Source organism: Macaca mulatta, chromosome 17 (assembly GCF_049350105.2).
Source record: "Macaca mulatta isolate MMU2019108-1 chromosome 17, T2T-MMU8v2.0, whole genome shotgun sequence".
In the NCBI taxonomy this organism is placed as follows: Eukaryota; Metazoa; Chordata; class Mammalia; order Primates; family Cercopithecidae; genus Macaca; species Macaca mulatta.
In genome coordinates this window covers 86,210,040-86,226,640 of record NC_133422.1, presented here as the reverse complement: position 1 = coordinate 86,226,640, position 16,601 = coordinate 86,210,040, and the positions used below count along the sequence as shown (strand labels likewise).

The window sequence follows — 16,601 nt, the reverse complement described above, 5'->3', positions numbered from 1 at the left end:
ACCACACAATGCCTACATTACAATTTTCCCTTGATATATATTTCTACACATTAATTGGAAAAATGCTATTTTAATTAAGCTGATTTTATTTTTTCCTAAAATATTGAGTATAAGAAATAAAAAATCATTTAAATATAATATATTTTGGATCTTAAAAAAATTATTAACTTTGCAGATTATTGCTTTTAAAAGCAAACATTCCTAAGATAAATTAGTTCTGTTTTAAAATAAACTAATAATTGTTTATTTCTTTCCATAAATTGCAAAAGTTAACATTTTGCAAAAACAAAAAAAAAGAGTTAACATTTGAAAATATAAAATGAACTCAATTTAACTAATACTAAAAATAAAAGATTATACACTTTGTCTATACCTTATACAGGACCACTATACTTTTTATGTTTGGTTTGAAAAAATCGTTGCTCCCAAAATACCTAACAGACAACAGGCTGATCAAAAAGTATGCAGTTTACATTCATTCTGAGAATCCTGTGGTGGGTATTTAATATTTCTCTGCTTATATAATAAATGTAAGAGACTGGAAGATACATTATCTCACTATCTGGGGAGGAGAAGAGAGTATCACACAAGAGTGGGAGATCTCTGGGTCAGAGAGAATGATCTGAGAATGGTGGTTTCATGGATTGATGTTGGAGGACTGGAAAAGACTTGCAAAAACAGAAATCAACATTTAATTTGAAATTATTGAAAGTATGTGGTCTTTAGACTTTGTCTTCCTCTAACACCATCATTTCATGAAAGTTATTTAACACATACATCATGAGTGGGTTGCATGTATATAACGTGTGTGTGTTTTGGGAACTGGAAATTTGGAAAAAAATCATATACAGTTAATATGACGGGAAAGAGGCAGACAACAGCAAATTTTTAAAAAGCAAGGGAGCAGAGGTAGGAGTGACCATGTGACTGCAAGCTTTGTGATGTGCAGAAACTGTTTGGGGAGCTTGGATTTCTACAGCACATAAAAAGAAATTTGAATAGGGAATCCTTCCCCCATTTCTTGTTTCTCTCAGGTTTGTCAAAAATCAGATGGCTGTAGATGTGTGGTATTATTTCTGAGGACTCTGTTCTGTTCCATTGGTCTATATCTCTGTTTTGGTACCAGTACCATGCTGTTTTGGTTACTGTAGCCTTGTAGTATAGTTTGAAGTCAGGTAGTGTGATGCCTCCAGCTTTGTTCTTTTGACTTAGGATTGCCTTGGAGATGCGGGCTCTTTTTTGATTCCATATGAACTTTAAAGCAGTTTTTTCCAATTCTGTGAAGAAACTCATTGGTAGCTTGATGGGGATGGCATTGAATCTATAAATTACCTTGGGCAGTATGGCCATTTTCACGATATTGATTCTTCCTATCCATGAGCACGGTATGTTCTTCCATTTGTTTGTGTCCTCTTTTATTTCACTGAGCAGTGGTTTGTAGTTCTCCTTGAAGAGGTCCTTTACATCCCTTGTAAGTTGGATTCCTAGGTATTTGATTCTCTTTGAAGCAATTGTGAATGGAAGTTCATTCCTGATTTGGCTCTCTGTTTGTCTGTTACTGGTGTATAAGAATGCTTGTGATTTTTGCACATTAATTTTGTATCCTGAGACTTTGCTGAAGTTGCTTATCAGCTTAAGGAGATTTTGGGCTGAGACAATGGGGTTTTCTAAATATACAATCATGTCATCTGCAAACAGGGACAATTTGACTTCTTCTTTTCCTAACTGAATACCCTTGATTTCTTTCTCTTGCCTAATTGCCCTAGCCAGAACTTCCAACACTATGTTGAATAGGAGTGGTGAGAGAGGGCATCCCTGTCTTGTGCCAGTTTTCAAAGAGAATTTTTCCAGTTTTTGCCCATTCAGTATGATATTGGCTGTGGGTTTGTCATAAATAGCTCTTATTATTTTGAGGTACGTTCCATCAATACCGAATTTATTGAGCGTTTTTAGCATGAAGGGCTGTTGAATTTTGTCAAAAGCCTTTTCTGCATCTATTGAGATAATCATGTGGTTCTTGTCTTTGGTTCTGTTTATATGCTGGATTATGTTTATTGATTTGCGAATGTTGAACCAGCCTTGCATCCCAGGGATGAAGCCCACTTGATCATGGTGGATAAGCTTTTTGATGTGTTGCTGAATCCAGTTTGCCAGTATTTTATTGAGGATTTTTGCATCGTGTTCATCAGAGATATTGGTCTAAAATTCTCTTTTTTTGTTGTGTCTCTGCCAGGCTTTGGTATCAGGATGATGTTGGCCTCATAAAATGAGTTAGGGAGGATTCCCTCTTTTTCTATTGATTGGAATAGTTTCAGAAGGAATGGTACCAACTCCTCCTTGTACCTCTGGTAGAATTCAGCTGTGAATCCATCTGGTCCTGGACTTTTTTTGGTTGGTAGGCTATTAATTATTGCCTCAATTTCAGAGCCTGCTATTGGTCTATTCAGGGATTCAACTTCTTCCTGGTTTACTCTTGGAAGAGTGTAAGTGTCCAGGAAATTATCCATTTCTTCTAGATTTTCCAGTTTATTTGCGTAGAGGTGTTTATAGTATTCTCTGATGGTAGTTTGTATTTCTGTGGGGTTGGTGGTGATATCCCCTTTATCATTTTTAATTGCGTCGATTTGATTCTTCTCTCTTTTCTTCTTTATTAGTCTTGCTAGTGGTCTGTCAATTTTGTTGATCTTTTCAAAAAACCAACTCCTGGATTCATTGATTTTTTGGAGAGTTTTTTGTGTCTCTATCTCCTTCAGTTCTGCTCTGATCTTAGTTATTTCTTGCCTTCTGCTAGCTTTCGAATGTGTTTGCTCTTGCTTCTCTAGTTCTTTTAATTGCGATGTTAGAGTGTCAATTTTAGATCTTTCCTGCTTTCTCTTGTGGGCATTTAGTGCTATAAATTTCCCTCTACACACTGCTTTAAATGCTATTTAATAAATGGTGCTGGGAAAATTGGCTAGCCATAAGTAGAAAGCTGAAACTGGATCCTTTCCTTACTCCTTATACGAAAATTAATTCAAGATGGATTAGAGACTTAAATGTTAGACCTAATACCATAAAAATCCTAGAGGAAAACCTAGGTAGTACCATTCAGGACATAGGCATGGGCAAAGACTTCATGTCTAACACACCAAAAGCAACAGCAGCAAAAGCCAAAATTGACAAATGGGATCTCATTAAACTAAAGAGCTTCTGCACAGCAAAAGAAACTACCATCAGAGTGAACAGGCAACCTACAGAATGGGAGAAAATTTTTGCAATCTACTCATCTGACAAAGGGCTAATATCCAGAACCTACAAAGAACTCAAACAAATTTACAAGAAAAAAACAAACAACCCCATCAAAAAGTGGGCAAAGGATATGAACAGAAAGTTCTCAAAAGAAGACATTCATACAGCCAACAGACACATGAAAAAATGCTCATCATCACTGGCCATCAGAGAAATGCAAATCAAAACCACAATGAGATACCATCTCACACCAGTTAGAATGGCGATCATTAAAAAGTCAGGAAACAACAGGTGCTGGAGAGGATGTGGAGAAATAGGAACACTTTTACACTGTTGGTGGGACTGTAAACTAGTTCAACCATTATGGAAAACAGTATGGCGATTCCTCAAGGATCTAGAACTTGATGTACCATATGACCCAGCCATCCCATTACTGGGTATATACCCAAAGGATTATAAATTATGCTGCTATAAAGACACATGCACACGTATGTTTATTGCGGCACTATTCACAATAGCAAAGACTTGGAATCAACCCAAATGTCCATCAGTGACAGATTGGATTAAGAAAATGTGGCACATATACACCATGGAATACTATGCAGCCATCAAAAAGGATGAGTTTGTGTCCTTTGTAGGGACATGGATGCAGCTGGAAACCATCATTCTTAGCAAACTATCACAAGAACAGAAAACCAAACACCGCATGTTCTCACTCATAGGTGGGAACTGAACAATGAGATCACTTGGACTCAGGAAGGGGAACATCACACACCGGGGCCTATCATGGGGAGGGGGAGGGGGGAGGGATTGCATTGGGAGTTATACCTGATGTAAATGACGAGTTGATGGGTGCAGCACAGCAACATGGCACAAGTATACATATGTAACAAACCTGCACGTTATGCACATGTACCCTACAACTTAAAGTATAATAATAATTAATTAATTAATTAATTAATTTTAAAAAAAAAAGAAATTTGAATTACTTTAGTTAAAACTTTAAGATGTGGAAATCCAATGTGATATCTGTGCCTAAGACAGAAATTTTAAATACATACAAAATGCAACATGGTATATATCCTCTCTAAGTGTGTACACATGTTGGTATGATGTATTCATAAGGGAAAATAAAAAAAATACAAAATAAAGAACTGCATGTGAAGAGATATGCAGACACCTTAATAATCAGAGAGGACCACACGTTTAGAAAACAAGATACATCATTATTAGTTCAGTAAAACTTTTAAAATTCTGACCATACTTAAGTGTTAGGAAAAGTATGAAAATATGAGAATGTACACAAACTACTAGAGTGAGTTTAAATTGGTTTTGCTACTTAGAAGAGCAATTTTAGAAAATACCTAGTAAAGTAAACAAGTGCATAGCCTATAAACCACAACTGTGCTTCTATGTGTGAACCTTGGAGAAACATGTACCCATGGAGATATGATCAAGAATGTTCACTGCAACATTTCAAGTGCAAAAACAGGTTAAAATTATTAAAATATCCATCAACAGAATAAATAAATGTCACATATTTATAAAAATGAATTTTATAAATCAAATCAAATGGATAAAAGGGATGGATAGACATACAGATTAATCGCAAAAACATAACTAGATGTAATATCACAAATGTCCTGTCCTTTTACTCAACACGTAAGTAGCGTTCAAGAGTCATCTCTATGATTCTCCCTGCATAAGATAAATGAATATAAGCATGACTGTAGTCCCAGCTCAGGAAGCGGAGGTTGGAGGATTATTTGAGCAACACAGTTTGAGCCCAGGAGTTTGAGAAATTGAATATCTTATTTTAAAAAGCAGGTGAATTGAGAATGAGAATATAAATGTAATTTGTGTATTTTCCTCCTTTATGCTAACAGATACCAGCTACTGTTAAGGAAGAAGAAAGAAGGAGGGAAGGAGAGAGATAATCTCTTGTTTTATTTCACAAGTCTTCTTGCTAAGTATCATTCATTTATTCATGCAGTTCATTTAATTATATTTGCTGAATATCTGCTCTGAGTTTCAAAAATTAAAAACAAATAGCAAAATGATAAATATCTGATTAAATGTCAACTCGTCTAGCCAATAGATGTACAGTTCTTACATTGAAAAGGGAAAGCATGTTTAATATAAAATCAAGAACTCTTTCACCAGCTATAAGCAAATTACTGTGCTTGCAAGATGAGATTACCATAGCCATAAGTGATATTATCATAACTATTATCTGTCAGAATTAAAACAACTAAAAGTTTACTTCTTAAAGTTTAAAAAAGAAACTTGGAAAAGTAAACCTGATCTTAGATCTATAGTTAATATTTTTCTACTATTGATATTATTTCATGTGAAGCAAGCTTTATTTCCAGCTGAAAAGTAATGTAAGCTCTTGCAACTTTTATCTAGAACACGAAAATTGCTTGGTTTCTCATAATTAATATGAGCCTGCTGACACAGATTCAAAAGAAACAATTTTTAACATTTCAGAGATAAAGGATAGTTGAAAAAAGACCAATTGCACTGATAGCTGCTGTATTAGATAACACACTAAACCATGCACTGCCTAAAACTGAACAAGGAAAAGAATGCGATCCCATTCAGAATGCCATTGACATAAAAACTTTCATGTGCCCCTTTATAGTTTAGAAATTAATAAACTAATAAATACGTGGACATATTAGGAGTCTAGTGATCCAGTAAAAGTAAATTGGATTTCACATTTTGACACTGTGTACAGTCTAGTACCTAATGATGCTGGCACCCAGTAGGTGCTCAAAAGATATATTAAATGCATCAACAGAGGAATAAAAGAAAGGAAGAAGATGGAGGGAGGGAGGAGAGAGGAAAGGAATCTCTCATTTTATTTCTGAACCATTTTCTTGCTAAGTACCATTCATTCATTTATTCATTCATTCCTTTATTCATACAGTTAATTTACTTACATTTGTTGTGTATCTGATCTCAGTGCTAGAGATAGAAACAAGCAAGTCTCCCCAACACTACCAGCATAGGCTGCCTGTTCTCTTAACCTTGATCAAGTAATTCTTAGTGTTAAAAATAGCAATACGTCTTTATCCTTCCTAGGAATTTTTTTTTTTTTTTTTTTGAGATGGAGTCTCGCTCTGTTGCCCAGGCTGGAGTGCAGCGGCGCGATCTGGGCTCAGTGCAGGAAAAATTTTAAATATAGTCCACTTCTGTAAAGCATAGCTGAAGTGACTTAAATAAGATTAATGTACTCTATGCTTGATATTGTAACATTTATATAAATCTATTTGCTCTCATATTCATTAATATATTTGAATATTAACTATGTCCTGTGTCTTTTACTATGTGTGTGTGTGTGTATATATATATATACACACACACTTTAGTTTTACAGTAGCAGCTATACGATAGCTATACACTTTACAGTAAGTAGTATCTGTTAGCATAAAGGATAAAAATCCATAAGTTATATTCATATTCTCAATTCATCTGCTTTTTAAATATATTTAATATCAAGGATATTCCTACATTTCATTAAAAATAGAAATCTATTTTTTAATAAATTCCTGAATCTAATATTTCAACCCCAGAGGACAGGCTTGCCAATCTTTCAAAAACATATAATCAAGGAATAAAAATTTAATTAGTCAAGAGATGAAATCAAAAAAATGTTAATTTTTGTTCTAACTATCCCTTACAGTTAGACTCTAGCAATAACATTCATTTTTAGAATTTTACATTTCCAGTTATATAGAGAGCTGGAAATTTTCCAGAATAAAGACTTAGTATCTACCATATATTTTAGAAATATATGAGCATAATGAAGTTGAGAGAAATAGGAAAAGTTTCATTTCTAAGGAAAGATATAACATTTTAACCTTATCTTCTAAATATTAAAACAAAACACAAGCTTCCAATAGTGTCTTCCAAAATATTATTTTTTACTTTTTGAAAGTCATGTTGAAATTTTTGCATAGTTAAAAATTACAAAACTAAATTTCATTATTTTATTTAAACAGAGACTTAAAAACTGAAAAATATATAAGCTGGAAAAGGGTTGCTTTTTTACAGATGACATATTCTCCGTCAACTTCCCCTATTTCTCCATGCATCACACCATACTTTCATGTATAAATAAACAAAACATTTATAATAAATTTCCAAAATATTTTTAAAGCAGAAAATCTTATAGTCATAGCAAAACCACCAATGGGAAACAAATTCTCGTATTATCCCGGGCTGTTCTGCTTTATTCATGAACATTACTAAGCCCCTGAAAATGAAGAACAGTTATTGTTTGCACTGTGACAAAGCCAACATTCCTCCTTGCAAACAGCACTACTTATTTATGAACAGCAACTGACATAAGGATAGCAGTTTGCTTTTTCTGCCCTATAAAATACTGCATGGACGATTGCCCTTAGAATATAGTGAAGTCCCAGGTCATAATCATGAATCCTTCTAAAAACAGATTTTTGGCCAGGCATGGTGGCTCATGCCTATAATCCCAGCACTTCGGAAGAACAAAGTAGGTAGATAGGTTGAGCTCAGGAGTTCAAGACCAGACAGGGCAACATGGCAAAACCCCATCTCTACAAAATATCAAAAATGAGCCAGGCAAGGTGTCATAAGCCTGTAGTCCTAGCTACTCAGGAGGCTGTGGTAGGAGAATCACTTGAGCCTGCGAAGTTGAGGCTGCAGTGAGCCATGTGATCACATCATTGCACTTTGGACTGGGCAACACAGTAAGACCCTGTTTCAAAAATTAATAATAGAAAAAATGAAAATAAATAAAAAATAAAAGCAGATTTTTGTCTGTTTTGTTCATTTTAAGAAAATGTGGGCCGGGCATGGTGGCTCACGTCTGTAATCCCAGCACTTTGGGAGGCTGAGGTGGGTAGATCATGAGGTCAGGAGTTCAAGACCAGCCTGGCCAACATGGTGAAACCCCGTCTCTCTACTAAAAATACAAAAATTAGTTGGGCGTGGTGGCACGCGTCTGTAATCCCAGCTGCTCAGGAGGCTGAGGCAAGAGAATCACTTGAACCTGGGAGGCGGAGGTGGCAGTGAGCAGAGATCGCACCACTGCACTCTAGCCTGGGTGACAGAATAAGACTCTGTCGCAGAAAAAAAAAAAAAAGAAAAAGAAAGAAAAGAAAAGAAAAGAAAGAAGGAAAGAAGGAAGGAAGGAAAATCTGCCTAAAGCAAACACAAATACATTTCTTTAAAAAACAGAGGAGTTGTCCTAGAGGCTAATTCTAGCCTAACTGGAACATACATAGGCAGTGGACTACAGGGCCCAGTGTGAATTCACATAGCATAATCTTAGGTCTCTTCTAACAACAGCTGTCAGCATGGCTTCCTCTCTCCCGCATGCATTTCTAACCTCCCAGCTTTCATCTAACAACAGTGTGACCTCTGCTAAATCCACAGACCCAAGTGATCATCCTCATTGACTGTATTCAAAGGATTGCGGCAAAAAATATGTTTCCGTGGGGTCCCATAAGGTCCATGAGGGAAGAGACCATACTACATTCCAGTCCAATGTCTTTTATAACCTACAATATAACTCGGAAAGCAGATTAATATTGTTGAACTAGGAAATATAAACGAACTATTTGAAAACTAAAAAATCAAAATGTAGCAAATTTACTTATATCATTTGAGAAGTTAATTGATTTCTCTATTAAATTTCTCTCAAGTAGACTGTTTCCCAAAAAAATGTATTGACTGCTTCCTTCTTATAAAGGCTTTATATTGTTTTCAGATATTTTAATTGCACAGAAACTAGATGGAGGGCATTTTACTTAATGATAAGGTAGCCTGATCATTTATGGTATGGCAAATTGATCCCTCGTATTGCTTTTGGCATATATATTTAAGCTTGTTTTTACGGAAATAAGCTTAAAGCTACTTATTGAATTTGATAAAAGTAGGTATTCTTATAAGGGAATTTGGTTCCAGAAAAGTTAGCCTTTAGGCAAATTTCTTTTAAATTTGTCTTCCCTTGTGATTCTTAAGTAAAACTTGACATCTACTAAGGAAGAAATAATTTATTATTAAAAAATCATATTTAAGAATGTCTCTATACTTTTTATAATTAATTTTAAATAGCAAAACTCAACCTAATGAATAAAGCAGATATAATTTAGTAAACACAAAACAAAGGTTTACATAAAATTAGCTGACACTTCAGTAGAGATGATCTCCTTAATATATATTTCTACTACTGAGATAGTTATCACTAAACTTTTAGCAGTATCACCAAAATTTTTCACTAGCCTCAATCCACCTTAAAAGTCTAAATATTCCAGGTTTCCTAACCCTTTGAACATAATGTGCTCTATCTTGATCACATATCCCAGATTCAATATGAATCCAGTTCACCGTTTTAAGCATATGCCCACCTACCACAAACTCCCTGTTCTGCTCAGACTGATATATTCACTGCATGGCCTCCAAAATATATATTCCATATTGTACATACTATCCTTTTCATGAGAAGAAAATATAATTTTCTGTAGATGGTTAACGGCTTCTAACTCAGCTAAATCACAAATCTTTGTTTAAAATGTATATCAGTAAATTGTCCTCCAACAATTTCACATGAATAAATCCTACAATAGAAATAAAGTTGTTTTGTGGGGCATCTAAAAAAGTAGCTAAATTAATAAAACCTTAAAATCTGACATTTCACACTTCCTACAAAAAAGCATTAATTCATCTTGAACTACACTTTAACTTAAATTTTATTCTGATTTATTGCATTTATTTTATTTAATAACTATCATTTAAAAAATTAAAGGGCTCTGTGATTTACTTATATATGTACACAAAGCAAATCATTCAAATAGATTGACATTAATATACTTATTTAAAAGGAATACTAACAGAAGTTATATTCTGCACTGAACAAAAGTAGTAATTTGAAAAGCTGTATAATCTAGATATTTTCATTCTAGTCATATACAGAATAGCTAATGCTTTATAAGAGGAAAAATAAATTAAGCTATTTTATTGTAGTAATAAGGAATTTTATAGAAGAGATGACTAAAATAAGAAAAAGATCATGTATTTTTCAGTGTGTCTTGTAATTTTATAACCCATTAATTTTATATCTGAACATATTGCTTGAATTAAGGTTGAGTTCTTGTCTTAACTGACCCTTAAACATCCAATTAACATTTCCTATTTTACTATTTATCAGACTTGCTTGCACTTTGATATATTCCACTGGTGTTCTTATGAAAACCATATGAGGTTATAGAGAGGAAATTTCAAGAGTATTTCTTCAAATAACGGGGGCCTGTTGGGGGGTTGGGGGCAAGGGGAGGGAGAGCATTAGGACAAACACCTAACGCATGCAGGGTTCAAAACCTAGATGATGGGTTGACAGGTGCAGCAAAGCACCATGGCACATGTATACCTGTGTAACAAACCTGCATGTTTTGCAAGTGTATCTCAGAACTTAAAGTAAAATTTTATATAAAATAAAATTATGTGACATCCAAAAACAATTTAATAGACGAATCTATAATTATCCAGTTAAAAGCAATGAAATTTTATGTTATAGAACTTTTCCACGAAATCTAATAATTATGTCTGTTCGTATTAAAGTACAGCTATGGGTCAGAATGTTGGCAGACCTGGAAGAACCCTATAGCAGTATATATTTCCAATGATCATTTCACTAATATAACAGTCCAACTCGGTTTCCCCAGTCCCACTCAATATATATGCCCACAATGACCTCAGAAACAAGTTTCGAAGGTTAGAAAAAGTTAGAATCTCATTTTATACCAGAATATTATGTAAATACAAGGAAATAAACCCAGTCAAGTTTGCCAATGTAACTATCTTAGGCAAATTACATAACACAGCCGGTCCTTAGTTGCAGAATTCAAGATCCACTTACCTTGAAAAGCAGCTGCATTTCGAGATATTAGAAACTTTAATGCAGAGGTGGATGTTTGAAGGAACTGCTGCATATCCTGGTGAGCTGCAATCTGATATCTTTCCTCCATCTTCCTGGTGCAACATGTAGGCTTGTTGGATATGCAAACCTGAAGATCAGGTCCTGGAACACACCACATTTTTCAGAATGATTACCTGTCCATTTAACAAGTATTACATGTTTTATATCAGGTGTTATGACCAGTCCTGCACACAAAGGACTCACATTCTATGTGAGGAATGGATTTTCTAGAGTACTTGCCACAAGAAAGTTTCTCCATTGCCCATGAACACAGTCATGAACAAAATATTCTGAACCATTAACTCTTTGCTCAAATATTATATTAACTTCTTGGTCAAACATTAAGTATCTCCACTCAATAGAAAGCAAATTAACTATTATGTAAGTACAGAGTTCAGTCAAGAAAAAGATTTTGTGTGTGTGTGTGTGTGTGTGTGTGTGTTTTGCTTATTTTATCAATTCAGCCAAAATTGTTCGAAATAAATATGTTATAGATAATTATGTGGACTAAAAAAACTGCTTTTCATGGAGAAATGGAACCGAATTTTGAACATCACATAAAGGTCAAACAACTTGACCTGATTGCTCAGCTGCCATCAGGTTTGTGCTGCTTGTGAAGTAGGCGATCTCTATGATAATGACATGCTGGGAGATCAAGGCCCCCATGGGCCCAAGCTCAGCACCCAAGATTCCACTTACTATATAGCTGGTGAGAGACAATTCTCACCATTAAAAGCACTTTTTAGTTGTACAATCATATTTAGAAAAATCCTGTGAAGATGTATATTCCATGAAATGCAAAGTTATTAAGACATCTAACCACAGTAAGCATTATGGTTACCAAAAAACCTTTGCTAGTATCACTAAACTCTCATCCTGCTAGGGACCCAGGACAAGCACCTATATGCACAGCGGATATGCTAGAGGACAAAGAGGAAAAGATGTGGAGCACAGAGAGTGAGTGCCCAAAGAGGAAATCTGATGGAGAGAGTTGATGTGAGCCCCAGGGCATTCCAAGGCTACTAGATTATACATAAAGCTCAGGACAATTTTATTCACGTGATGGCCTAATATAATACAGTTATTTCCTTACTTTAGAAGAAGAAGAAGAATTGTGGCCCTAAATCTCTGGGAGTTTCACAGGTTCCACATTAGTTCTTCTTCAACCAGTTTTAGATCAGCAAAATAGGTGCATGCACACAGACACACACACAAGACGTATGCACCTAACAGCCACCTTTCAAGCTCTTCCTACTTTTTCACACAGAGTTGGCCTCAGGTCTCAGGTTTCCAAAAGTTGTTTCTGGGTCAGATGAAAATACGTGAAACCACTCTGAGCTTCCTGTCAACATGAGACACCAAAATCTCTAACAATTTTGGCTGTAGTTTAAGTCAGACAAATAACAAATGACAGAATTTCAGCACTTTACAAAGGCTAAGAAGCATAAAATATTCATCAGTGTCACAGTAGGTAACATTTTGGCAATTGTTTTTCACTTATCTTACCTAAAGTTACCAAAGAGCAAATTCTACTTCAAACAGTAAAATTGTTTGGAAAAAAAAAAAAAAACAAAGCTATCTTCTCAACTTTATTCCTAAATTGAAGGATTGAGGAATTAGCATCCAGAGAAAAGCAATAACAGAGACTGAGGAAAGGAATTAATGAATAAATCTGAAAGTTTATAAATATATTTAGTGTAGGAAAGACTGCTGAGGAACAAAAAGAACAATAACAGCAGATCATAGCAAACATCTCTTTGGAATTTAAATATCTAACACTGTTTTGTTAGACCAGTTCCTAAACATGGCCTGTGAAGGCCTCCAAGTTGTGACCCCTACTTTCCTCCCTCCTTCTTCAGTCTCATCTCCGGAAACACTGGCCATTGTACTCTTCCCATCACACTCTGGCCTTATTTCAGCTCTCCGTGTTCACCAAGCTCTCTCTTGCCACACAGCCATTTTCCATGGTCTTCTCTCTGTCTCAAACACCCTCACCCTACCTGTTCTCATGCACGCATGCAGCAAACCCTCATTTATTTCATCCCCACCTATTTTTCTTTACATCTTCACTCAGTCTTTCCAAGGGGAAGTTTCCTTAAGCCCCCAGACAGCTCAAGCTCCTATTACACATTCCTGGAGAGCTACATACCTCTCCATTGCACTTAACAGGGTTGCAATTTTATACTCTTTAATATGACTACTAATTAATTATTCCTGTGACCTATACTGTAAAGCTCCACACAGAGGATTTTTTGCTAATGATCATATCCCAATTGCCCAGCACATTGCCTAAGACATTATAAACACTCAATTTTCATTCATTAAACCAATAGTTAAGAATCTGCCATGTATATGCATTATCTCATTTAACCATCACATCAACCCTGTGATAGAGGTGCCATTACTACCACAGTTTACATATGAGGAAATGGAGGCATAAAGAGGTTTGAAAACTGTCCGGCATCACATGCCTACACACTACAAAATGGTAGCGCTGGTGTTTGGAAACAGGCAGGCTAATTCCCAAGCTCTAGTCCTCACCATTACTCCACTAAGAGGAAAATAACTGTCTTAAGTCTGTAAATGTTTGTTTACAGACAAAACTGGCCATTTTCCACTCCTGTTTTGAAAGAAGGTATCTGTTTGGTAAGTTACAAGAAAATAAATTTCAGGTTAAGAATTACCCATGAAGTTTTATTTAAAGTAAAATAGGCTAAAATATATAGAGTTCCCATTTGCCTTTTTGCCCAAATTTTAAATGGTAGAAAGTATACCTAAAAAGATGTTACAAATTGCCTTGACTGCTATTCTAAACATGGTATAAGAGGGAAACCGTCATGTCTTAGCAGCCACTCTGAGAAAGCATGTATAGCAATTTAGACCACTTAGCATAAGTACCTTTGTCAAGTTGATAACAGCCTGCATGGATTAATTCCGACTTTCACGTAGAATCTTGGACATTTGTAATGACAACATTAAACGAAATTCCAAACCAAATTAAGACCATACTTGAAAGATCAACTTATCTCTCCTTGGCACATTTCCATCAGCATCACTTATAACATAAGCTTAAATAATTCAGAGTTGGGGTCACAGTGAAAAGGGAAAAGAGTTGACAGGAAATGTGTTCCCTAAGTTACTATATCAGTCCAAAAGACAGACAAGATGAACAAAATCCACAGGGAAAGAGCCATCTTTTACATTCTGTTCACAGTATCAGCACAAAGGGCATAATAAGATGTTTGGGTGACATAAAGCCCAGGCTCCTATTGTAAATAGAACAGGCATCATAAGAAAGCAAAGCTAAAGTGAACCCAGATACGATTATGCATGGTAACTAGAGGTCTCTGAAGATTTCAACGCCTGGCTTCGAGGAACACGGCATGATCCCAGAATTCCATGAGACAGCAAGAGTACACAACCCAGGCTCTGGAGTGACAGTCACGTTTCTAAACAATAAAATCAAACTACAAAGGAAACAGAGTACTAAAAACAAAACTAAAAATAAAACAGTATATGCCTCAATGAAGGAGACTTCAACCAGAATTATGGGGATATTTCTGAATTCTCACCCAGAAGCAGCAGTAGTGGTTAACACATCTTCCTTTCAGTTCTCTAGCATAAGAAATTTACAGATTATCTACCTGCTTGTATATTTTTAATATGTTAAATAGAAATATCAGGAGGCATTCTGGAAATATGGTGGCAGTGGCAGTGGCAGCATCGTTTTCACTATCTCCAAATCCCCACATAAAACCAGATAGAACTAGAAAACCAACCCCCAAAAAACAAAAACAAAATCAGATGACACGATATCCCCACAAACTTTAAAATACAAACAGAATGGGGAGAAACCAGCAATAGGCACAAGATCTTCATGGTATCAGAGGAGGGCACAGGGTAGAAGAAAGATGCAATGGAGGAATGTCTGAAGGATCTGAGATCAGGAGAACCCCAAACTACTGAGCAGGAGTCACAGGAATGCACAGAGACCCACTTGAGAATACAGTCGCTCCCCACTTAACCATGGTTCCACTTTCCACGCTTTCAGCTCCCCACAGTCAATCACAGTCTGAAAATATTAAACAGGAAATTCCAGAACTAAAAATCTCATAAGATTTTGCCCGGGTGTGGTGGCTCATGCCTGTAATCCCAGCACTTTGGGAGGCCAAGAGCAGATCACTTGAGGTCAGGAGTTTGAGACCAGCCTGGCCAACACGGCAAAACCCCATCTCTACTACCACTACAAAAATTAGCCGGGCATGGTGGCATGTACCTGTAATCCCAGATACTCAGGAGGCTGAGGCAGCAGAATCACTTGTACTTGGGAGGTGAAGGTTACTGTGAGCCAAGATCACGCCACTGCCCTCAAGCCTGGGGGACAGAGTGAGACTCTGTCCCAAAAAAAAAAAAAAAAAAAAAAAAAAACCCAGAAACTCATAAGGTTTAAATTGCTTGCTATTCTGAGTAGTATGATAAAATCTCATGCTTTCCTGATCCATCCCACCTAGGGAGTCGATCATCCCTTTGTCCAGGAGATCTCCGCTGTCTATGCTCCACACTCATTAGTCACTTTCTAGCCCTCTTGGTGGTCAGATCCACTGTCCCGGTATGGCAGTGTTTGTGTTCAAGTAACCTTTATTTTACTTCAAAATGGCTCCAAAGCACAAGAGTAATAATGCTGGCAATCTGGATTTGCCCACAGTGCTTCACTTACGTGAAAAGGTAAAAGTTCTTCAGTTAATAAGAAAAGAAAAAATAACGATATGCTGAGTTTACTAAGATCTACATAAGAATGAATTTTCTATCCATGAAATTGTGAAGAAAGGAAAAATAATTTGTGCTAGTTTTGCCATCGCAATTCAAACTGAAAAGTTACGGCCACAGCGCGTAAGTACTCAATTAAGGTGGAAAAGTATTCAATGTGTGGGTGGAAGACATGAACAGAAACATGTTCTGACTGACAGCAATTGCATTTGGTTCTATCTGATGCTTCAGGGATCTACTGTGGGTCTTGGAACATATTCCTTACAAGTAAAGGTGGCTCCTGTAGCAGTTGAAACTGGGAGAATTTTGCCCCCTCAATCATTAAATGTGTTCTATCCATCCATGATAGAAAAGAAGGAACAAGAGCAGTCCCCACCCCAGTAAACTCTTACACAGGTCCAGCAGGGCTTCTTTCCAGGACAGAATCACACACAACAGAGAAAATTCTGTAAGTGGAATCAAAATGCAACAGAAAAGGGATTCAGGACACAGAGAAAGTCTAGCCCAAAGTGCAAAGGAAAATAAATCCAGAAAATAACATAAAACAAGCTTCCACATTTTTAAACACTACACAAAAACAACAGAAGAGGAAGCTCTGCAATGTTAGAGAAGCTATGCTGAAGCCTGTCTGAATAAAAATGTT

At 36.0% G+C, this 16,601-nt stretch overlaps 1 protein-coding gene across 1 annotated transcript in view; it reads right to left on the bottom strand.

Moving 5' to 3' along the window:
* The window catches only part of GPC5 (glypican 5), a 1,454,359-nt gene that overhangs the window by 1,398,386 nt on the left and 39,372 nt on the right, over positions 1-16,601 (bottom strand). Inside the window, exon 2 of the mRNA XM_015121302.3 lies at positions 11,132-11,293. Coding sequence (XP_014976788.2) covers positions 11,132-11,293 — 162 coding nt within the window. The remainder of the gene's footprint in view (positions 1-11,131; positions 11,294-16,601) is intronic.